The sequence below is a fragment of the Festucalex cinctus genome, chromosome 8 (genome assembly GCF_051991245.1).
Source record: "Festucalex cinctus isolate MCC-2025b chromosome 8, RoL_Fcin_1.0, whole genome shotgun sequence".
NCBI classification, from domain to species: domain Eukaryota; kingdom Metazoa; phylum Chordata; class Actinopteri; order Syngnathiformes; family Syngnathidae; genus Festucalex; species Festucalex cinctus.
In genome coordinates, this window is record NC_135418.1 from 24,761,585 (window position 1) to 24,785,746 (window position 24,162).

The following is a 24,162-nucleotide window of genomic DNA, read 5'->3' on the forward strand; positions in this document are numbered from 1 at the left end:
AAGAAAAGAATGATTTGTTTTCCCAGAAGTGTGAGATTTTCAAGAGGTGACATTCATACATGACCAACGTGAAACAAGTCATCCATCGTGAATATGACTAAGTGAAAGTGAAAGAACATCTTATTAGTTCAAGCTTCATTGTGTTTACATTTGACTGTCACTGAAACAAAAAGAAAGCTGGAAGTGGAGCAGTGCGTGCTGCAGAGATTCTTTGTGAGACTCCTGATCTTGAGGTTTATTTAAGCTGAATTCCGTGGACTCATCACGGCGCGTTGCAAAAAAACAAAACAAAAAAAATGCTCCTATAGAACTAGAAAGAATGTGCAGCGCATACAGTGGGGCATTAGGCACAAAGGCGTGTCTTTAGAAGGTTGGGGGGCACCATCAAAAGACCGACTCAAGAGGGATTTCTTTTCCAGGGAGTGAAGGGTGGGTGGAAGCGGGAATGGGCAATGGGGACTGCACAGAAGGTGCTGTGGAGCTCCATTCAATTCCGTCAGGGGAGTTAGTTGTTGGTGCATACAATGAAACAGCGGTGGGAGTAAGTCAAACACATAGCCTACTTCATAAAAACATACAGTCATGACACAATTAAATACAATTAAAAAGAATTAAACAGTAGCATCTCAACTTTTGAGTACATACTGTTATATTGTCAGCCGTGACGTAACAACAGGGCCCCCAAGCAAGAACGGATTGGATTGGTCATTTAAAAAAAAAAAAAAAAAAAAAAAGGCCTGACTATACATGATCGTTTTTTTTTTAAACGCATTAGTACACAAGGTTGTTTAAAAAATGCCTTACTATACAGGGTCATTTAAAAAAATGCCTTACTGTATGGTCATTAAGAAAAAAAAATGCCTTACTATACATGATCGTTTAAAAAAAAAAAGCCTTACTATACATGGTCGTTTTTTTTTTTTTTTTTTTTTTTTAACGACTTACTACACAAGGTTGTTTAAAAAATGCCTTACTATATATACATGGTCGCTTTTATTTAAAAAAAACAACCTTACTATACATGGTTGTTTAAAAAAAAAATGCCTTACTATACATGGTCTTAAAAAAAAAAAAAACCTTACTATGTATACATGGCTGTTACAAAAAAAAACAAAAAAACAACTTTACTACATGGTTGTTTAAAAAAACAAAAACACCTTACTATACATGGTCGTTTTTTTTTTGTTTTTTTTTTAACGCCTTACTACACAAGGCTGTTTAAAAATCGCCTTACTATATATACATGGTCGTTTAAAAAAAAACAAAAAACAAAAAAACCTTACTATACATGGTCGTTTAAAAAAAACAAAAAAAACAAAAAAACCTTACTATACATGGTCGTTTAAAAAAAATGCCTTACTATACATGGTCTTTTTTTTGTAAAAAAAAAAAAAAATAATAAAATGTTTTGTTTTTTTTTAAACGGTGTTTTTTTGTTGTTTTTTTAAACGCTTTACTACACAAGGTTGTTTAAAAATCGCCTTACTATATATACATGGTCGTTTAAAAAAAACAAAAAAAAAACCTTAATATACATGGTTGTTTAAAAAAAATGCCTTACGATACATGGTCTTTTTTTTTTTTTTTTTTTTTATTTATTTTTATTTTTTTTTAAACCTATATGTATGTATACATAGCTGTTAAAAAAGAAAAAACTGGGCTCTGGGTGGAGGAGTGGAACCGTCACTTGCCTTCGGTGCCGGTTGGCGTGGGTTCGCTTCCCCACCTGGGAGACCATGTTTGTTTGTGTGCGTGTTTGTGTGAGTGAGTGAAAAAAAACAAAACAAAAAAAAAGAAAAAAAGAGAAAACTTAACTACATGGTTGTTTAAAAAAACAAAAACAAAAATGCCTTCCTCTACATGGTCTTTAAAAAAATAATAATAATAATAATTACTATGTATACATGGCTGTTAAAAAAAACAAACCTTTACTACATGGTTGTTTAAAAAAACAAAAACGCCTTACTATACATGGTCATTTTTTTTGTGTTTTTTTTGTTTTTTTAACGCCTTACTACACAAGGTTGTTTAAAAATCGCCTTACTATATATACATGGTCGTTTTAAAAAAAAAACAAAAAAAAAAAAACCTTACTATACATGGTCGTTTAAAAAAAAAAGGTCTTTTTTTTTTTTTTTTTTTTTTAAAAACAAACCTTACTATGTATGTATACAAGGCTGTTAAAAAAGAAAAAACTTAACTACATGGCTGTTTAAAAAAACAAAAACGCCTTACTATACAAGGTCGTTTTTTTTTTTTTTACGCCTTATTACACAAGGTTGTTTAAAAATCGCCTTCCTATATATACATGGTCGTTTAAAAAAAAACAAAAAAAACAAACCTTACTATACATGGTCGTTTAAAAAAATGCCTTACTGTACATGGTCTTTAAAAAAAAAACCTTACTATGTATACATGGCTGTTAAAAAAAAAAAACTTTACTACATGGTTGTTTAAAAAAACAAAAGCAAAAACGCCTTAATATACATGGTCGTTTAAAACAAAAACAAAAAAAAACCCGACAATGTATAGTAAGGCGTTTTTTTTTTGTTTTTTTTAACAACCATGTAGTAAGTTTTTTTTTTTTTTTTTAAACAACCATGTAAAATAAGGCGTTTAAAAAAACTTTTTTTTTAAACAACCATGTATAGTATTTTTTTTTTAACGCCTTACTACACAAGGCTATTTAAAAAACGGCTTACTGTATATAAATGGTCGTTTAAAAAAAACAAAAAAAACCTTACTATACATGGTTGTTTAAAAAAAAGCCGGTTTTTTTAAACGCCTTATTATACATGGTTGTTAAAAAAACAAGAACAAAAAACGACCTACTAAACATGTTTTTTTCTTTTTTAATTATTTGTATTTATTTTCATGCCTTAATATACATGGTCATTGCATTTTTTTTTTCTTCTGATCTTGGTTTTGTGCAAATAAAAAATATTTCATTATCCAGATGTGGTGTGGTTTGTGTTGCTCAACACTTTTCTCAACACGTCATTCCAATGACAGCGCATCAGCAAGCTCTGGTGAAGTCTGATTAAAACAATCGTTGGATTCTTACTTGAGTAGATTACATCGCTTTCTACCAGCGTGTGGATGCGGCAATTGAAAGTCTCTCCCTCATTTTCACTTATTTGCGAAATAATCCCATAAAAGCAGAAAAGATCTGGAATTGAACACGGACCTGAAATTGAAACTGAAACCATTACAGACCACCCGTCCAGTTTCTGGCCACCAAACTTTGCTAACAAACCAAATTCAACTCACAAGTCAAGGTACCACTGTTTACCACCGTTTAATGTAAGAAGCGCTCTTAAAAAATACATTGGCATAAAACATCACAACATCAAATAATGCATTTTTCCCTTTTCCTAAGCGAAGCCCATGACTTTCTTGATCCAGTCCACGTAAACCGACACGCGGATGAAGATGCTGGGCTGGCCCGGGTGTCCGCAGCGCCGCATGGGGATGATCACGCCCTCCAGGACCCAGCAGTCGTGGTTCTGGCACGCCAGCGGGCCGCCGTAGTCCCTCTGCGGGAAAACGTACAGTGGATATAAAAAGTCTACACACCCCTGTTGAAATGATTTTGTGATATAGAAAAAAAGATACATTATTTTGAAAACCTTTCACACCATTAATGGGACCTAGAAGCTGTTCTACTTAATTACAACAAATAAAATCTTTTAGAGAGCTGAAAGAAAATAAACAACTGATGTAATGTGCTTGCATAAGTGTGCACACCCTCTTAAAACTGGGGATATGGCTGATTCACCAATCACATTCATACTTGTGTTAAATGCGAATCAGCTCACACCTGCCACTGTTTAAAATGCATCTGATTAACCCCAAATGAAGTTCAGATGTTCTAGTAGGCTTTCCTTGCCTTTTTTTTTTTTTTTTAAATTTATTACTAGCTGTTAATTTATAACTACAACCCCTCCCCTTTCCCTACAGTAACTCCAACTTGAAAGATTTCACCCACCTCGCAGGCTCCGACCCCTCCCTGGAAGGAACTGGTGCACATCTCGTTTTCTCGAACCCGACCTCGGAAGTATTTGTTGCACTCCTTATTGCCGAGCACGGGTATCTGGGCCACGTTGAGGACGGTCTCGTCTCCAGTGCCTGGAAAGGAGAGCAGAGGAATGACTTGTGTGGAAAACAGCTCATAGTGAGTATATTTGAGCATTATTATGTTGCTTGCAGTTTGAGGAATTGTCATTCATTTCTCACGGGAAAAACACGTTTTAATGACAGTAATTGAGTCTTACAGTATTTCACAGTCTTTGAAGATATTTACCGTTATTTTCCCGATGCAGCCTACTTGGTAATATATTTTCCTCCATGCGGCCCCTGAGCTAACATGAGTTTGACACCCCTGCATTAAAGTGACTATTTTGGAGGTTTTGACTTGATGCTGCGCGATATTTACAGCAGTGTTTTGAGATACAAATTTAAATCATCTTTCCCTTGTTGAAATGAATGGAAATACAGAAAATATTGTAGATATTTTAGGATGTAAAAAATAAAGATGGCCACCAGGGGGTAGTATCATAACAAAACAAACGATGAATAATAGACTTCTTCTACTACTACTACTTTAAGTAGCGCAGTAAGATGCCGCAATATTAGCCATTATTTGTCACAGATAAAGAATATACAGTTTTATTATCTGCCTACATCTGTTGCTTGTTGTGGGAATGTTGAAGCATTCCCACATATGTTATTGTGATTTTTATTCTCCACATTTTTTGTCGCGCAACAACTCCCACATAATGCTTCCAATTTATACTGTTCAAATTTCAGCTAGCTTAAAAAATTGACGCCTCATGGGGTATATATATATCATCTGATTCCACATTACTTACAGTATTTGCACAATTTAACGTTTAAAATGAACTTTTCTCCATTCATTTTCAATGGGACAGAGATTGAACTTTTTCGAAAAATCACTTTCCAAGCCCACTTGCATACATGTAATTTATCATCATTACTAGGTGTCTGATACTGCTCGGTGGCACAGTTGGTGAAGTACGTTGTCCAGTAACCAGGAGGTCATAATTTCATAATTTATCTCTCAATTTACTTCATAAGCATTCTACATGCGTTCAAATCTTGACATTCAGCTTTCAGCATTCCAACGCAATTTCTTCAGAACTTGCACTTCGTCTAGTTCAAACAGCTTCTGGAACTTGGACTATTGACGCTAACGGTAGCATTAGCACGTCAATGGCGTTTTCCATTACATGTTAGCATTCAACTCACAGGCCATTCTTATGGCAACACTGTTGGGTTGTTTTAGATACAAAGTGGGGTCAGTCATATATCAAAGCACCATTATTATTATCATCTAGCATACTTATTCTTATGACTTGCCTCTGGTTTCGCCCCATCCTGCTATCTCGCAAAACGTCCCCTCAGCCACGATGTAGCGCTCAGGAGGAAGACAGATCTGAGAGACGCGCTCGTTAAACTGGGCCGGGCTACGGACACAAAGAGAGAACAAATCAGATGGAATGAGCATGTGAGGGATTGTGTGTACGGGTAGTAAAAAAAAAAAAAAAAAAAAAAGAAAAAAAAAAGAAAAAGAAAAAGAAAAAGGTGTACACACAATTCCAGTTGCAGCATGACCAGCTGAGACTCGGAGGGTCCGCACACGATCTTGGTGAAAGGGATGGTCTGCACGCCGGGTTCGCCGTCTTGCGGGTCACGGAACAACGTGCCCAACATGGCCGAGTAGCCGGGGAGATCCACGTAGCTAAACACACACCAGATAAACAGGTTAATAATAATAATAATAATAATAATAATTAAAAAAAAAAAAAATATATATATATATATATATATATATATATATATATATATATATATATATATATATATATATATATATATATATATGTATGTGTATAAGCTTTACCAGGAGGAGAAACACTGCTTGGTGCTGATCACCCATCTGGCGTCCACCAGGGCGCCCCCGCAAAAATGGTTTCCTTTCCTGCCGGGTAAGAGTGAAACGTGGCATGGCTGAGTGTGTTTTTCTTCTTAACGTAAATCTCAAAAGGTACTACTACTTCTCGCTCTCACAAACACGCACACGAAAACACCCCCACACACACACACACACCTGTCTCTGAGGCTAACCGTCCACGGCGAGTTCCCAGGTATTCCGTTTACGATGCGTAACCTGGTACTCTGGAAGCGGTCCTCTCTTTTCCCACACTCACTGAACTCAACTTTCTCTGTGTGGGAAAAGACGTTGTTAATACAGTAATATTCATGTCATCCATTTTCTGTAGCACTTGTATTCATTAGGATGGCAGGTGAGGACTTTGAAGAATTTGTGGCATGTTGTTTTTTTTTTTTGTGAAAAATACAATTGTATAATATACTTTATAAAAAGTACACGTGAAAAAGAATGAAACATTTTCTTGTCACTGCATCAATTAAAAAGGCCATTTTGCACCTGGTGTACCTGCCGCGGCCACCAGGGGGTGGTATAAGACCGACATATGGGTATTGTTCATTGAGGCTCATCTAATCTCAGAGGATAAAGTGCGTAAATACTGTTATTTTTTTTATTTGATGTCTCATGTGTTTAGATGAGAGAGCGTCGGAGAGAGATTATAAAAAGTAAATATTCAAAAAATGACTACATACATTTAAAGTTTTACAATATAAGATGGCTGAATATACAGTAGTATTACAGTGTTTCCTATTATGTGTTAGCATTAGCGTTAAGCTAGCAGACTAAAAACATAAATGTGTATTGTGTTTTAAATGTACAAGGTGTAAAATTGCTGTAGTTCTACGACAACGTGGTAGTGGCATTAAACAGCAAAGCAAAAATACCTAAATAAATAAATAAATTAATTAATTAATAAATAAAGAACATCAGCAGATCGCCATTTTGTAGCTCAATGCACCTCTATATAATAAAGGTATGAATTCAGTGACATACCCACTGGTTCCGTGAGCGGGACTTTCTCTCCAGCTGTTTGAAAGATAAAAAAAAAAATTGTAGATTTTTTTTTTTTTACTGTCAATATATATTTATATATATATTTTGTTTAAAACAACAACAACAACAACAACAACAAAACATAGTTGGGTACCACACTGCTTGATGGCACAGTAGTCAAACTCTGTTTTGGGGTCCATGGTGTAGCACCAGGGACCGTGTTGGTCCCCGTCTGGGTTGCGACAGTAGTTCTCGGTCAAGTTGGCCTCGGGATGCGTCCTGGGGTTTATTCTGGACAATCGAATGCTAGTCAGTTGACGATGATGATATGGAAATGAGTCACCACCTTGACAAAGAAACCCCACAAAAATGACATATTCATACTTGGTGTGGTGAGGCGTGTTGACGTTCCACTTTTGGCAGGTGATGCCCTTGCGAGTTTTACGCACCATGCCTTGGTAGTTTCGCCCATTTTCATGGTAGCAGTCTGAAAGGATTACATCAGCGTGATGGACCCAAAGCTACAAGATTATACATTCTTGAACTTGTACAATGTCCAAGAATGTGTTCTATCTATCTATCTATCTATCTATTTATCTATCTATGGCTACAGTGTGGCGGGCGTACCCTCTGCGTCAATGTCATCCGCACAGCGCTTGATTTGCAGGCAGAGCGCAGTCCTCATCTCCGGCACAGACGTGAAGCACCAGGGGGCCTCGGAGCCATCTGGGTTGCGGCAGTAGTTCTCCTCCAATCCCCTAGATGGCAGCAATTTAACTTTTTCAAAACATTCGGAGGGCAAGGTGCATTTCTCCTTAAATTATCATTCGCTAATTTAGATTTTTTTATTTTTTTATTTTTTTTTTAAAATCAGTTCGCAATCGTTAGGAATGCTACGGGAACACGTTTTGATAGCACAAGAGTCCCGCCAACGCTAGATAGTTTTTCTTCTTCTGTATTTATGTATGAAAGGCCAATGTGTGTAAAAAGTAGTCAGGAAAAAAAACAAATACTCAAGTATTGATAATTGAAGAATCTACTGAAGTACAGTAACAGTATATAAGTATTTGACACTCACTTGCATTCGTACGTGTTCGGGTAGAAGGGGTGCTCGTGTGGATACTGCGCGTCCCACCGCTGGCAAGGGATGCCTGACGTGGTCTCGTTGACTCGGCCACGGTAGTCCTCCCCGCGACCCCGGAAGCAGTTGGTGGTGAAGCTGGAGCGCTGACGCTTCTCCACGCGCACCTCGGCTGAGAAGAAATCGCGGACGAGAGGAAGCTTGAAGGGGCATATGATGGATGTGAAGTCGCTTTTTAATGGGCCTGTAGTCAAATAATAATAATAATAATAATAATAATAATAATAATAATAATAATAATAGTAATGATTGTTTTAAATTGCATAATACTTTTTCAAATAATCAGTTCAATAAAAAATAACGACAATAACAAATGATGATGGAAAAAAATAAAAATAAATAAATAAATAAATAATAATAATAATAATAATAATAATAATGATAAAGATATACTTGGGCTTTAGCACGATATTCTTCCAGAATGTTAAAATCAAAGTAATTGTGACTTTCAACTACGTGACAAGATGTTGCAATTTCTCCAACCTCCTCCCACCCAACTCGAGTGGTCAGCAGTGGGAACTCCAAAGTTGCAGCTTGTTGCACAACTCCTGTTGTCAAATTTGGGGGAAAGTCCACATTGTGAACAAACTAAACGTCAATTAGACTGTAACTATTGTCATATTAACATTGATTGAGGCTAAACCATTAGAAATTACAACAATACAATACAAAATATATATATATATATATATATATATATATATATATATATATATATATATATATATATATATATATATATATATATATATATATATATAAAATGAATACAACAAATATTATTTAATATATAAATATCCATTCATCCCTCCATTTTCTTGACCGCTTATTCCTCACAAGCTTCGTGGGGGGTGCTGGAGCCTATCTCAGCTGGCTTCGGGCAGTAGGCTGGGTACACCCTGAACTGGTTGCCAGCTAATCGCAGCACAAACATATATTCTAATATATTTATGTAATTTAAGCAGAGTGAGCATTACTTTTGCGCATGCGTGAAAATCAAGTAAAAAAACAAAACATCAAAAACAAAACCTTGCTACCAAACATAGCCATCATTTGAATGACGGAGAATGTATTGAGTATTGAAAGTGTTTGCTTAACTGTACATTTTCAAGCATGCATTGTTTAAACGTCTTTCAGCCTTAAGTGAAAAAAAAAAACGACAGGTGCACTTGGTGCCATTTTTAACTGCCCTAATGAAGTTTATTGGCAAAAAAGTAAGTTAAACTAAAACATTGTAAAAAGATTTTTGCGAATAAAATAAAATTAAAATGAGAGTGCTTTGATAAAAAAAAAAGAAAGAAACTGAAACTACTTTTTGTGTTGAATTGTCCTTTGTTTTCATATTTGTGAATTAAACCCGCTCTAAAAACAGCCCAACTGAATTAAAAAAACAAAAAAACAAAAAAAACAAAAACAAGGTTATTTTAGTTCACTAACACCCACAAAAAAATAAAATTAAAATTCAAAAACCAATTTCGTTAGCGAAATAAAATACCGAAAATGCTTTTTAAAAAACAAAAACTAACTGGAACTACATTTTACATTGACAAAACTAACCATAATTATAGCAAAAATGTCCTTCGTTTTAGTCTTTTGGTAATTGAATTAATGTGTGAGCCTTTGGGGATGATTTTAAATGTGATTTTAAGTAGATTAATTTGGATATTAACCGGATTAAGGACGTTTGAAAGTGTGGTGCCTTTTTTTTTTTTTTAAAAAGAAGTGATGTCATCTAGCAGTAGCCAATAGAAACGCATTTTCAGATGACATCACTCCCATGGTGTATTTTTTTAAATATTGCGCACAAGAAATACACATTAAAAAAACAAAACTAAAACTAATACTGAAAGCATTTATTAAATAACTAAAACTAATAAAAACTAACAGAACCACCCTGAAAATAATTAAAACTAACTAAATAAAAAAAGAAAAACAATCTTCAAAACGAAATCAAAACTAACTACAAGGAAAAATTCCAAAACTATAACAACCCCGTACAAAACAAAAGTACAAACGACAAGGAATTAAATGTTAACGCAAAAAAAGGTCACGTTCCGTATGTGAGCCGTCTTACTGCACTTGCTGATCTCGCAGCTCTCGCGCTCCGCATCCGGGTCGGTGGTGTAGCACCACGGCACGGGCGAGGCGTCGGGGTTCCGGCAGTAGTTGTCGTCCAGACTCTTGTCGGGGTACCTGAGGGGGAAAAAACGCGTCGCATCGCATTGAGACGCGGCCCGACGCTCGCCAAACGAGGGACGCGTACTTTTCGGGCTGGTAGATGTGCTGGTGAGGGTACTGCTGGTCCCAGCGTTGGCACTCCCTGCCGCTCGCCGTGTGGTCCACCTGCCCTCTGTAGTCCTCGCCGTTACACGTCATGCACACCTCTGCACGCACATCACTGTCAAACATCCGACAGTTGACATCGACTGAAAAAAAACAAACGACCTTACCGTCTTTGCACTGAGGGATGCTGCAGCTTTCGTAGCGCCGCTCGGGGTCGGTGGTGTAGCACCACGGTCCGATGCGATCCCCGTCCGGGTTCCGGCAGTAGTTGAGCTCCAAACCGTTGCTGGGCGACGGAGTCCACCTGAACGCGTCACAATTCAGCTAGACGACAACAGTGGGCCAACTACACGTTGGTCGTTATGAGTCATTTCGAGGCTTATGGCTGGCGTCCAAACATCTGGCAAATCCTTTCATCTCAACTCAATTTTATACTTCAAAAAAAGAGAAAATTAAAGATAAACCACCTAACATTCAAACAGTCAAACATTAATATTTTACCTATGATAAATTTGATTTTTTTTTTCATGTCCAATTAGTACCCTTAAAAACACATTTTGCTACCTGCTGTCGACTGAAAATGACATCACAAGGCCTCAGGTAACCAATTACAGCTCAGCTTGTGAATGTCACATGACTAAATCTAGAAAAAAAGGTTAGCTATGATTGGTTACCTGAGCCCTTGTGATGTCATTTTCAGTCGACAGCAAGTTGCAAAATGTGTTTTTAAAGGTACTAATTGTACGTGAAAAATAATGAAAGTGTCAAGTTAATTATAGACAAAATATTAACTTTTTAGTGCTAAAATGGGCTAAATAAGTGAAGTATCCCTTTAATATTAAGGCACTGGCTTGCTAATGCACGCATATATTGAGTTCCTCCACATATTCATTCAGTTCACACGCATATTACATTCCCCTTCATCTGACCAATAGTAATAATTAATTTTAAACATAGTAGGGCCAAAACATACCGTATGAAAATTAAACTGCACTAAAAAAACTAGCCACCAGAGGGTGCTAGAACTGCACAAATGGAAATCAACTTGACTTTTTTTTTTTTTTTTTTTTTTAAAGATGTGCTGCTTTCAATATCGTGACATGACGACGACGATATATTGTGGCAGTTTTAATATCGCAATATCATGTTATCGTTACATCCCTGCTCTAGTTCGAAATGGGATCACTTTTTCAGTAACCAATCACACGGTTCCATGGCTGAATCAGATGTCGTGATTTCGAGTCACTTCACGATTCAATTTTACAAATAAAAAACAGCATTTCCACATTAGCGATTAGCATTAGCTTCTCCATCCTCTCATGTTCTCTCTTGTTAGAATTAGCGCTGTGCACGAATCGGCGGTGAGTCGGATTGCAAATAGGCCGGTTGAAAGTGAATGCCGAATCAGAATTTTTGGATTCGTGTCAAAATGGGTCATAGCATCTTTTGGTCACAGGGGATGTAAACGCGGCTTTGACAAGCAGAAAATGGCGCCGTCCTAGATCACGATTTCGAAATCGTTCAGCCCCACACGCTTCCACTCACCTGTGATCGTGAGGAAACTTGGACCACCACTGCTGGCAGGTGAGTCCGCTTCGAGTAGTGGACACCTTCCCTCGGTAGTCCTCGCCTTTACCCACGATGCACTTGCGAACGTAGACTGCACATCAAACACACGCACTGACATAAAGACACGTTTGAGTTTATATTTAACACCGCACGTCTCTTTCTTACCTTTCTTCTCGTAAAGGTCGCAGTTGACGTTGCGCTTCACCTTCGCGTTGCCGCCGTCGCTCACCCAGCGCAGGTGCTTGCACGTGGCTGTCGGCCGCGTTTCGTAGTTGAACGCTCTGGTGGACACATTGATACTATGCTTACACACACAAAAGTTTAATTATGTTCACTGCTACCATACAGTGGATTTTTTTTATTTTTTTTTTAGCTTTACAGCATATTCGTGTACCTGCAGTCCAGTGAGAGCGAGCACTGAGCGGCGCACTCTTCCACGTTAAGGACCAACAATGTGACACCGTGGTCCGAGTTCCCGAAAGTGGGTTCCAGCTCTCGGCCCTCCGAGCGCTGGAAGTCATTCAGGGGACTGCGGTAACCTGAGTGGGAATGCATCAGTCAGACTATCATTCAAAACAATATCTACATCATATATAATAAAATATTATCACTGGGGCAACTTAATATTTGCTATATGATGATATTGTGATGCATTTCGAGTGTGCACATGATTGCAGGTGTTGTGTGTGGTATTTCCAACCCCCCCACGACCTTTGGACGTCAGACTATTTATTTACACTACTACTGTGTATTAAGCAGTTTCCATGTGTGGCAATATCTTCATTTTGAATAATATACATTGCATAGTATTTTCTCATTGTGAATGTAAACACATGAAAGCTCAAACTCACCAGTGACCAGGTCTGATGTCAGAAAACAACACAACAGTAACAGCAGCAGCATCGCTGAAAGACAAAAAGTTTCACAAACAGTCGAACCAGGCGAAGACGTCTCGTTCAGATCTTGTTTCCTTAAAAAGCGAGCCGCCCCATCACGAGGAAGACGTAAAACGGAGCAGAAGAAAAAAAAGAAAAAAAAAAAGACTCTTTGGAGGAAGAAGATTCTAGAACATGAAACGCTGGACACTGAGCCCTTATTCAAACAAAGAGGCCTTCATGCAAACAAAATCACAGGGGATCAATAAGCTTTTACTAATCATTAATCAAGAATCTTGGTCTGCTCACTCGTGTTGCGATTCTCTCAGTGGACGCTAGAGGACGATGAAAGGATTTGAGGAAACTTTCATTTTCGGTGGCTCTCGTTTGTTTGTTTTTGTTTTTTTTTCCCTCTCGGTAAAAGAAGCGGAAGCGCAACAAGTTTGCACGAGTTGTCGTCATCAACATCATCGGGTAAGAAGAATGTCGATGTTTGTGTGGGCTTTGGGTGGAGAAGTTGTGATGTTACTTGAATTCGGTGCAGTTGATCTGGGTTCGCTTCCCCACATGAGAGAACATTGTATTTGTGTGAGTGAGGGGGGGGAGGATGTTGATAGTTGTGGTTGCAAATCCCTCCTCGAACGCAGAAATAACAGTTTGGCGTAGAATATGCTGATGCCCTTTCAGTTCTGCATTTCAAAAGAGAGATTGCAATAGCCTATTTGATGATAAATGCACATTCAGTGAGTTTGAGACAATTTCATACGTGTTTTGTATTTGCCCTGAGTGTGTCATCAAAAAAGTTTGGAGGGATTTTGGAAATCCAAGTTTTGTGCATAATGATAGGTAGGTGTAGTTTGTGATCAATATTATACTGTTAATTAGCCAATTTTATTAAAAATGCGAATTTCCAAATCTCTTCCAAATGTTCAAATAGCTTGTGTATAATTTAATACTTTTAATCTACGAAATAAGAAAAGTATGTGCACAATGCAATACTTAGCGTTTGCTCATGTTTTTGAAAGAAATTTTGTTTTTAAAAAATATTGTAAAACAGGTTAACCTGATAATGACGACTTTTGAGTTGAAAGACCAGAAATTCTCCTTTGACAAAGATACTGTTTTTTTGTTAAATTATTATAAATTTCTTTAAATTTATGCATGAATTGTCTTAACATTTTTTGTGAGTGCCTCAGGGCAGGGCGGCGACTTTGTTTTATTTGCTCTACTTCTACAAACATGTCACAGTTCCCTCAAAGTGTGAATGTCTCTTCCCAAACTTTGATGTATGCTGTGCATTTTCCCCTCGATTGAAAAGTAACACAACAGTTAAATAAAATGTAAAGAATTAAACAATTTGTGCATCATTTTTTTTCATGCTTGAATACGTGCCCCCTTCTGGTATGCACTCATTGGCCACCAGAGGGCAGTAACTACATCTCCATCAAGAAGAGTCACAAACTCACGCCTGACTCAGTAACCTATAGCAACGGGCTGTTTTTCTTGCAGCAATGGCAAAAAATGGCAAGCATGCACCTCACTTTTTTTTTTTTTTTTTTTTTAAATTGTTTTGTTTCATTGTTGTTGTTGTTAATTGGATTAAACAGTTGAATATTCCGCCTGTATTTTTTAAATCTTTATTGTTGTAAATGATAAGGGACAAATTATTTTATTTATATTTAATATCGTCTCAATAATAATCAAAATTTTATTCTGCCGGAGTCAAGTCGAGAACTTGTACTGACCATGCAGTTTGTACGACTACGTGTGTGTGTTTTAGCATGTCACAGGTGGAGTTGAGCGAAGGGAGCGTCGAGGTGCCAGGCTGCACGTCGCCACTCTTCTACCGTCAAAGTCGACCGTCCTCGGGAGAGATCAAGACGTCCGTTTTGCTTCTTCACGGCCGCCGCTTCTCCTCGGAAAACTGGCTCAGCATCGGCACTCTTCACGCGCTGGCTAACGTCGGCTGCCGAGCGGTCGCCATCGACCTTCCAGGTGAGCGGAACAGGAAGCAGTCATCCTTCCATCCGTCCATCCGAACGCAGTCAGTTTTGTAGAGTACATTTTACACTGAAAGGACTATATTCGTCGCCAAATGCTCGTCCTCAGGGCTGGGCCGCTCCAGCTTCGCCGAGGCGCCGGCGGCCGTCGGGGAGCTGGCCTCCGCCGCGTTTCTGACGGGCGTGTGCGAGCGACTGCAGCTGAGCCCCGTGGTGCTGATCAGCCCGTCACTCAGCGGCATGTACTCGCTGCCCTTCCTGCTGCAGCAGCAGCACCTGCTGCGGGCCTTCATCCCCATCGCGCCCATCTGCACCGACAAGATCAGCGCGCAACAGTACCGCGGCGTCAAGGTCACAGGATAATGTTGTTCTACTTCATATTGTTTAGTATCACATACTGTGTAAATTGTTGCCCATTCGGCATCCATTGCAGTCGGGTTATTGGCGGTCCCTTCTCAAGGTTTCTTATTTTTCCCCTCATTGTTTTTTTGTTTTAGATTTTTCCTTGCCCTCTTGTGGTTAGAGCAGGGGATGTCAATATTTGTCAACTGTGGGCATATGAAGCTCTTTGAGATTCTTTTGTAATTAAAACTCATTCACTCCCAGCCATTTTCAAAGATTAATTCCCTTCATTCCCGGCTGTTTTACTGGATTTTGGCTGATTTTGCAAGCGCCCACAGAATGCAGTGTTCTATTGCTATAAAAACATAGAACACACCAAAAGAAAGATTAAAGTCTCTTCCCTCTTTCATCAGGAAAAAAGTATATTTCTATCCGTTTCCGTTTGGCAGCAATTAGCATTAGAATAAAGCTAAGTTTCATCATTATTCACAAATCTATTTAGAATTGTGAGGAATTGAACTTTTTTTTTTTTTTTTTCCAACATTGCCCTGGTTGCTCTCCTGCCACCTGCTGGCCGTTTGTGTAATAACTACCATTTCTTCAACCGTTCTTTGCAGTTGACAGGCTGCATCAAAGCCTTCTGTATGCCCGAGCATAAAAACAAACAAACTTAAAAAAACGTGTAAATACGTCTTTGGGACACGTAAAACATTTAAAATAGAACATATTTATGTTTTTGGGAGCAAATGAGTTAAGGGCTATATAAATAAACGACTTGATTATTTCAAATTTCACAATAAAAGTTATGAAACATTTTTGCTCATGTCAATGTGGGCGGAGCTAGGGCTGCTCGATTATGAAGAAAATATTAATCACGAATTTTTTGGTCATAATTGAAATCACAATTAGGATGATCATTTGTTTGTTTTTTTTGGTACAAAACAAGAAAATGTTTAAACGTAAAAAATATTAAGACAAATAAAATTCGTTGTAACACTTATTATTCAAGTTTGTTTGATGAAACAAAATTTATGAAATTAGTTATTAAAATTTATAAAAAGTGCACTAATGTATAAATTTAAACAATTCAAGAATTTGTATTATTATTCATTTTTTTTTACGATTATGCTGATTTTGTAATTGTGGAGTGTCATAATTTAAATTGAAATTTGATTAATTGCACAGCCCTAGGCGGAGCATGGCGTCACGGTGAAATGATCATTTTGAAGGTTCCTCACGTTTTCATAAGCGTAATAAAACAGAACCTAGAATATAATTGTCTACATTAGTACATTAAAACGGGCACTTTTTTTTGTGGTCATGACAGGTGCCTTCCTTGATCGTTTACGGCGACGGAGACACCGAGCTGGGGCAGGTGTCGCTTAGCAACCTGAGCCAGCTGGCAAATCACAGCGTGGCGGAGATGAAAGGGGCGGGGCACGCCTGTTACCTGGACGACCCGGACGCATGGCACAAGATTCTCACCGACTTCCTTGCTAAACTTTGAGGTTTAAAAAAAAAAAATAAAGAGCGAAAAAAAAAAAAAAAAAAACACGACACATTGAAATGAAGTGAAAAATATGAACATTATTTATTAACTGATTCTCTGTAATAAACAATTTGAAAATATTTTACAAGGAGTCACAGACACGATATTTTACAAAGTTTGCCCCTCTTCTTTTTTTTTCTCATCTTTTTTTTCCGCATAACTTCATCTGTACAAAAAGAATGGAGCGACAAACAAAACAAAGGAGCTCAAGTCATCCTCTCACACAAACACGCTCGCTCGCTCACGAGAAAGAAATACAAAATAAAAATCTGTTTGGACTTCAGACCTCAAACTTATCAACAGTGCTCTTTTCCTATATTTAGATATATATACTGACTTCACTTTGACTGATTCCGACTCTTGTTTTTCTCTAAATGTTATTTTCTTTTAAACACACACTTTTGTCAAACATGGTCACGTAGCACCAGACTACAAACTACACAATCACATACACACTGTCCCCTCACCCCACACACGGACACAGCCCGCCTCCCCTTTTGCTTTTTTCCAACCAGCTGCCCCCTCCCCACCCTCGTCACAATTTGATTTGAGTTTTGGCAAACCTGTCAATATACAAAAGACATGCTAAAGCTGCATTCGAGGATGGTCGGAAGTCGGATAAATCAGAGTTCCCAGTCCGACCTGAGAGCGTTCGAGGCGGAAGTAAACAACCAAAATGGCGGATAGTGATAAATTGTTTATTTTGGTTCTCAAAACTCATTTTGACCTCCAGCAAACTTGCCTTCTCGAAATTGTATTTCATTTATTGTTTTTATCTTATTTCATACAGTTCAGTAGTTCACAGTATCATTTCATGCAGGGAGACAGCGGCATACTGTCAGTCACGTAATTTGTGTTACGTGACGTTATGTCTAATATTTATGAATGATTGAATAAAGCTATCTGGTTTCATAGTAGAGTAAATTATGTTTTACCATTCACGGTCTGTGGTCTCCAGTTGTAGAGTGACGCCACTTGTAGTCTGTCGGTGACGTCGGGGTCTGACTGGCAAGACTATTTTTTTCCGACTGGAATTTCCGCGTTCAAGAGGGCGTTCCCGTACACACTTCCTGGTTTGAGCTCAGAAAAATCCAAATTCCGACCATCCTCTAATGCAGCATAAGTTTTACGTTTGCAATACATTTTCTTATCTTACTTTTGTGCATGAGGAACAGCAGTTATTTTCCAAGGCGTAGTAGAAAGAAAGAAAAAAAAAAAAAAGTATAAATATTATGTATATCTAATGATGAACTTTTACTAACCATTTTAATCAGTATTTAAACTGAGCCTATTTGATCTGCGGTGTATAATTGTCCAAATATGAAATGAATAGAAAAATGAATAAACAAAACCCAACAAACATTATTTGTATTTATTTTTGGTAAACCTGCCATATGACAGCAGACGTGCATCACTTGATGTCATAATGCTATGTGGCTACATTAGCATGACTTATGCCTTGTGTTAGCATCCCGCCATTTTGTTTCATTTGTTTCTCAGGAGTTTTGAGTTTTTTTTTTGTTTTTTTTTTAAATAGCTGATTATTATTAACTCCGTAACTGTTTCAGTCCATATTTCAAGCCGGAGAATGTTTAGTTATCCAAAACGGTCAGAAACAATTAAAAAACAAACAAACGTGACTTGTGTTGCTTCATGAGCATCAGTGGTGCCATTTTTTTCTCACCATCTCAGTAATTACTATACTGTTCCTTGGTCAGTTTGACCAGGGTGTTAGGTCATCATAGTAAAGTGTCAGACTTAAAAACAAATCCCAATATCCATTATTTCTCATTATCTCCATTACTGATGTAAAAAAATAAATAAAATAAATGGTGGGCGTGTGCAGGGCGAGGGGGATCAGAGCTCTGTTGTGCGTGACGCTAAGGCATTCAAATAGAGAGGCGTCGTTTTTCTACGTTGCATTTTCAAAACTCAAAACACTGACCGACTAACACATTCTGTCAATCCAAAAAGCGCTGACGTCCCTTTTTGTTTATTTTTTTTAAACGTCCATAACACTGGATTGTGTTCATTGCGACACACAAACAAGAACATAAAAAACAATCAGCCCTCACATCACCCACATTATTTTCAAGACATTCCACTCGATTAATGCAAACACGCACACGCATTCACACACTCAAACTCACGTCAGGCAGAACTAGAGCAGTCAAGTGGCCCTAATGACAAAAAACATGGCCCAATATGGCTGGATTTACGCTGCAAGCGGCACAATTCCAAGTATTACAGTTTGTTGTTTTCAATTTCCTCATTCTGTGACTCTTCCAGTCGCTGTTGTATCTGTTAGGGGTGTCAAAATTCAATATGGTCTAAATATGCAACATTACTGCACGCCTGGTTACTGTACATGCCGCTTGAAGTGTACATGAAAATGTCGGCGTTGAATAGGAAATTGCTCACTTGCTGCGTAAATCCAGTTGAAGTGTGTGCTGATAAGCCTACTGACCGGACCTCATGTGATGGCAGTCAGATGGCTGCTCGACCTAATAAAGCTGATCCCTCTCCAAGATGGCCGCTTGCTTGATTTCAAAATGAACAACTACACTATACAGTCGCTAAGCTCGTCCGCCACAAAGTGCGTCAAGGCACTATTATGAAACAGAGCGGCTCCTAAACAGTCTAAAAAGGACGATCACGTGACAGGCGCCGACTATTTGCTGCGCGCGGTTGGCAGCGTTTGGTGGCCATTTTGGGGACAGCATGATAAGGCCTTGGACCACCCTGGCAGTGAATGACGCAACCAATGAAGAACATAATGCAGTTTAGCTAGGAGAGGACCGAAAAGGAAAGCAAATGGAACATTGAGAGGAAAGTTGCGAGAATAATATTACAAGAAGAAAGTGGGATTTTTTTTTTCTTTACAAGAAAACAGTTGTGTTTGAAACAAGTGAATAAATAGCAAACATTGACTAGATCCTAAAGATTACACTTTCTTACCACAAAATTCCGTTTGTATTCCTGTATGGTAATTTATTCTTCTACAATTGAACATTTTTGTAAAATTATAATTTAATTAACTAGGATAAAAATGTATTCTCATAAAATTCTATTCTTGTGAAATTGCTATCATAGGTAAAGAATGTTTTGTCAGATTGCAAATGAGTTGTCATTAGATTACACTTTTATTCACTTTCACTCTCATCAAATTTTAATTTAGAAATTATTTATTGTCATAACATGACAAATTAATTCCTGTAAAATCACAACTTTTTTTCTCGCGCAATCTCACAATTTTCCTCTCATAATATTCCAAATGTAACATTACAACTTTTTTTTTTTTTTGCTCGCAACATTATGACTTAACCCTTGTAATACTGTATTCCATTTTTTTTCTCATAACAATGTTTTTCTTGTCACGTTTACGACTTCATCCATGTATAATTGATTTTTTTTATTATCTTGTCCTTCTTAACAGCCTCATGAGGACTGGCAGAGGTGATGTTGGTATAAATGGAGGTCAGAGAGGTTCTTTTTTTTTTGTTTTTTTTTTGTTGGTAATATATAACACTACACCACACCGCTCGCTAATAGTAAGTGAAACGTCACAGCTGTGTTATTAGAGCGTGAGCTTTCGTGTAGTGAATATGAGCACGTCTGACAATAACATTTTTTTTTTTTTTAAATCCCTCTCATGAAGCCATTGTTGCTGTGTTTTTGGCTAGAAAAATAAGACCACATGAAAGTCTATCTCATTTTGGCAAGTAGATATAGTAGTGCATAAATTAAACATGTCCCTTTTTTTTTCTTTTTTTTTTGGTGAACAAAAGTAAAACGTAATTCTCATGACACGAGTGACATGTCGTCTACTTGAGAGTTCTTTTTGTGGGGTTTGGTGGTTGGGGTCTCTCCTTGTGTGGCTAACCTTGGCTGAGGACACAGAAGTGAAGCTGGCTAGACGGCGGCACTCAGGGCTTCCATCATTGCCCATCATTGCCTATAAGACTACTTTAGGTGGTGGTAGTGGGGAGGTGGGGGAGCATTGGGGGCACATATGAAAAGCACAGGACAGCTATAAAGTGTGTGCGTGTGTGTGTGGCAAATGAAATTAATGTAGTAGAGAGTGAGCGTGAGGGTAAAGCACGAACAGTTGAATCAGCAGCAAAGCCACGCGGGACGGACGGAAGGCGTGGCCCCGTCCACAGTCTGACGTGTTCTCCTGAGGAAAGTACAGACAGCGCGTCAAAAACTACATGTAGGTTTTGTTTATTATTCATTAGTCATAATCTGGGTCAAAATAAAGTTACTTCGAAGTAAAAGGAGGGACATGTAGAAAGTGAGATACGGAAAATGTGGATGTACTGCACTGATATGAGTTTCTAAAATGCTAACATTTGGTATGCTAGCATACAGCAAGATGGCAACATGTGAAGAGAATTATTATTTTTTTTTTTAAATTTAATTTAATTTAATTTTAGCAACCTGAACAACAAAAGCAGATGGGTTAAGTTTGACTTCCTATTTTACATCATCTTCATTTGTATCCAGGCACTATTTCTGATGCTAAGATGAGTTGCTAGCAAGATAGCATCCATGCTGCTAACCTTTGGTATGCTAATATATAGCAAAGTAGAACCTGAGTTACCAAAGTCATAGTATTAGGGTTTTAAATCACATCCTATATTCAGGTAGAAATTTAAGCAGAATTACTAACAATTGCTAATGTGCTTTTTGTTGACATGCTAACGGTACTTTAAGAGAAGTCTGTAATTTGTTGGTAATTTGTTAGTTTCTTGCTCGGTATTCACGTACGTCTTCGAATCCAAATTGCTAAAATCCTAACATGCTGACATTTGACATGCTATATAAGATATAGACGAATATTTCTCGATGACTGCGGCCAATCTTACCGCGTTGTTGTTGTCAAAACAGGTGGAGGGTCCTTTCCTGTAGCGCGCCACTGTCATTTCCTCACACGGGTTCTCCTCCATGACTGCAAATACGCGATTACGGAAAAAAAAAGAACAGAGGTTGTCCACATGTCATTGACATCACGGCAGCAGAGGATACACTCCTCCTCCTCCTGGGACAACTTTTCGATCTCGCAGGTGTTGCAGGGCATCTTCTCGGCCACCACGAACAACAGGTTGGTGTTGTTTATCCTCTTGGCGTGGATCAGCCTGATCGGGAAAGACACAGCACTTTCAACTTTATGCTGTTGTGTCATTCTGGACTGTTTGGGCGTGCGAGTGTGCCGACCTGGAGCAGTTGCCGCAATCCTGCAGCATGTTGAAGGAGCTGCTCAGGTTGCCCAGGTAGTACTGAGTCTGGATCATGACGCAACTTCGATCCTTGAAGTCCAGTCCATCGGCGTCCACCTCGTCTGAGGGTCATATTAGAAACGCACACAAACCTATTTCACAAAACTACTACTAGTTTTGGTGAAACTGGAGTTGGTCATCTTGAGTGCACTACATACTGTAAGATACTGCCAGACATTTTTCCTCATCACCAATGGTGAAAGTAATGACTGTTGGCATTTTGGCACCCACCTGTGACAAACCAGCTGTGATAAGCCAGCCCATACATCAACTGCTGGAACAATGACCTGAAGACGAGAAGGGGCCAATATAAACATTTGTTTTGTGTATTCTGCAGCAAGTAGGGTAAAGCATGAGGTCCGCCCACACTTTCCAATACAAGTTGCGTATTGCTGCTGTCCTGTTTAAAACAATTATGTCCATTTTTGTAAAAGTATTTATTTATTTATTTTTACGTTTTTAGGATGTCTGCATTCAGTTTCATCCCATAAACGTAAAAAAAAAAAAGAGACAAATGGAAAAAGTGTTTGTCACAGGACAGCGACAATATGAAATTGACCCATTACAAAGATACTATATCGTCATTCAAAGATATATTAAATTAAAGGAGACAACACATTGATACCCCAAAATTAAAAAAAATTAAAAATATCCCAGATGTCTTAGCTTTCTGGCTTCGACATTATTCCATGTACTGCTTGAAAAGGGCCTCTATTCACCCAACCTAGCTTCCAAGTCATGGATGAAAATGCCAAGTGTATGATGATTTAATTTTATGGCAATTTAATTAAAAAGTCCTTTCTTAGACTGTTATTAATAAACACAATTTTTTAAAATGTTTTATTTTTTACTAGGTTGTGTAATTTACACTTGATTGGTGGGAAGACACTCCAGAGACCCAACTACTTGTCTGCAAGTTATTAACTCATTCAAACCCAAAAACGTGTAAATACTTTTTTTTTTTAATACTTTGTCCTTCCCTACAAAAACGTATCTATACATTTATTTATTTTTTTCATGCTAGAGCACATAGAAGGATTTGATACAGCTTCTGACCTGAAGGGGTTGCTTAAAACAATGGTAGTTATTACAACAACAAAAAAAGCCAGCAGGTGGGAGCAGAGTATAAGAGATCAGCCAGGGCCATGTTGTAACAAGCTGTTTTTGTCAGTGTTTTCGACAGCTTTGTGAATAATGATGAAACTTGGCTACATTCTAATGCTAACTGCTGCACAACAGAAACAGATACAAATACACCTTTTATTTTATTTTATTATTTTTTTTAACTGATGAAAGAAGACACTGTAGTCTTTCTTTTGGTCGGTTCAATTGTTTTATAGCAATAGAACACAATATTCTGTGGTCCTTGCAAAATCAGTCAAAATCCAGTTGCTTCAGTGAAAATAGCTGGGAGTGGATGAGTTAAAAAAAATCCTTATATGTCCCCATTAGCAATATGTTTATTATTATGTCTGTAATTTACAGTACTGTAGAACTGCAATTTAGTACAATTGAAAACTACACTATGAATATTACACCTTGCAGGTGTGCCTTATAAAGGGTATATAATAATAATAATAATAATAATAATAATAATAATAATAATAATAATAATAATAATAATAGTGAGGTAAATTTCTCACCAAGCAGCAGCCGACGTCCACCAAGCCAGGTTAACAAAATCCGCAATCGTGGGCTGCGGACATGACAATGAGTGAATGTCAAATTATTCATGTACAGTTTACAGTGACGCCTTGAGATACGAGTGACCCCGCCATATGTTAAAATGTACGTTTTTATTACCACAAAGACGCCTCTCCGCCCGGCTCCGGCCTCGCTGTTGGGCATGCGCTCGCACACCGACTGATAGTCGAACGATTGTTTGCGGTAGTAGAAGGAGTTGTTGTAGAGCGCGTACATCAGGGAGGGCTCCACGTCGCTGAAGAACATGCCCACCTGAGGGGGAGCACGAGCAGTCAGGACAGGCGGCTCGTAAGTGAGCGCAACCACCTGCGACGGGGCTAAAACGACACCTTGTTCCAGTCATCCTTCTGGTTGGACATGATGAGGAAGCCGCCGTCGTCTATTAAGTAACACAGGAGGTCCTGCAGGCAAACGCAATAGTGGACTGTGAGATGGAGGAGCAGTGAAACGTGTAAG

At 38.1% G+C, this 24,162-nt stretch overlaps 3 protein-coding genes across 7 annotated transcripts in view; 1 reads left to right on the forward strand and 2 right to left on the reverse strand.

Moving 5' to 3' along the window:
* Positions 1-3,282: 3,282 nt before the first annotated feature.
* Positions 3,283-17,764, reverse strand: mst1 (macrophage stimulating 1). 3 transcript variants are annotated; one of them, XM_077530819.1, is made up of 19 exons: positions 17,659-17,764; positions 12,809-12,862; positions 12,352-12,496; positions 12,123-12,238; positions 11,934-12,048; positions 10,556-10,692; positions 10,369-10,489; positions 10,180-10,298; positions 8,043-8,217; positions 7,592-7,722; positions 7,349-7,451; positions 7,119-7,270; positions 6,965-6,997; positions 6,131-6,245; positions 5,924-6,001; positions 5,615-5,761; positions 5,380-5,486; positions 3,989-4,128; positions 3,283-3,536 (listed from the first exon to the last, which is right to left on the reverse strand). In XM_077530819.1, exons 2-19 carry the CDS (start codon positions 12,858-12,860, stop codon positions 3,375-3,377), a joined length of 2,148 nt encoding a protein of 715 aa, XP_077386945.1. In that variant the 5' UTR covers positions 12,861-12,862; positions 17,659-17,764; the 3' UTR covers positions 3,283-3,374. The 3 variants fall into 3 exon arrangements, with proteins under 3 accessions (XP_077386945.1, XP_077386944.1, XP_077386946.1); XM_077530818.1 differs by lacking the exon at positions 17,659-17,764 and adding an exon at positions 13,142-13,327; XM_077530820.1 differs by lacking the exon at positions 17,659-17,764 and having other exon boundaries at positions 7,119-7,255; positions 12,809-13,029.
* On the forward strand, positions 12,682-18,074 carry abhd14b (abhydrolase domain containing 14B). The gene is made up of 4 exons (XM_077530823.1): positions 12,682-13,306; positions 14,613-14,827; positions 14,942-15,183; positions 16,502-18,074. The coding sequence occupies exons 2-4, from the start codon at positions 14,614-14,616 to the stop codon at positions 16,679-16,681; spliced, it is 636 nt and encodes a 211-aa protein (XP_077386949.1). The 5' UTR covers positions 12,682-13,306; position 14,613; the 3' UTR covers positions 16,682-18,074.
* cacna2d2a (calcium channel, voltage-dependent, alpha 2/delta subunit 2a) overlaps positions 16,742-24,162 on the reverse strand; it is a 169,160-nt gene continuing 161,739 nt past the window's right edge. For all 3 annotated transcript variants that reach the window (XM_077530816.1, XM_077530815.1, XM_077530817.1), the window contains 8 exons: positions 24,036-24,107; positions 23,806-23,958; positions 23,646-23,698; positions 22,234-22,289; positions 21,941-22,064; positions 21,752-21,861; positions 21,592-21,674; positions 16,742-20,900 (listed from right to left, as the gene is read on the reverse strand). In XM_077530816.1, the coding sequence (XP_077386942.1) occupies positions 20,790-20,900; positions 21,592-21,674; positions 21,752-21,861; positions 21,941-22,064; positions 22,234-22,289; positions 23,646-23,698; positions 23,806-23,958; positions 24,036-24,107 (762 nt within the window). In that variant the 3' untranslated portion in view covers positions 16,742-20,789. The remainder of the gene's footprint in view (positions 20,901-21,591; positions 21,675-21,751; positions 21,862-21,940; positions 22,065-22,233; positions 22,290-23,645; positions 23,699-23,805; positions 23,959-24,035; positions 24,108-24,162) is intronic.

Bases quoted from the DNA above. Each gene is read 5' to 3' on its own strand.
- abhd14b (XM_077530823.1), top strand. From the start codon at position 14,614: ATGTCACAGGTGGAGTTGAGCGAAGGGAGCGTCGAGGTGCCAGGCTGC. The intron at 14,828-14,941 runs GTGAGCGGAACA...GCTCGTCCTCAG, and splicing joins GGTCGCCATCGACCTTCCAG to GGCTGGGCCGCTCCAGCTTC. The intron at 15,184-16,501 runs GTCACAGGATAA...TGGTCATGACAG, and splicing joins AACAGTACCGCGGCGTCAAG to GTGCCTTCCTTGATCGTTTA.
- mst1 (XM_077530819.1), bottom strand. From the start codon at position 12,860: ATGCTGCTGCTGTTACTGTTGTGTTGTTTTCTGACATCAGACCTGGTC. The intron at 10,299-10,368 runs GTACGCGTCCCT...TTTCCCCCTCAG, and splicing joins CACATCTACCAGCCCGAAAA to GTACCCCGACAAGAGTCTGG. The intron at 4,129-5,379 runs GCAAGTCATAAG...TCTCCTTTCCAG, and splicing joins AGGATGGGGCGAAACCAGAG to GCACTGGAGACGAGACCGTC.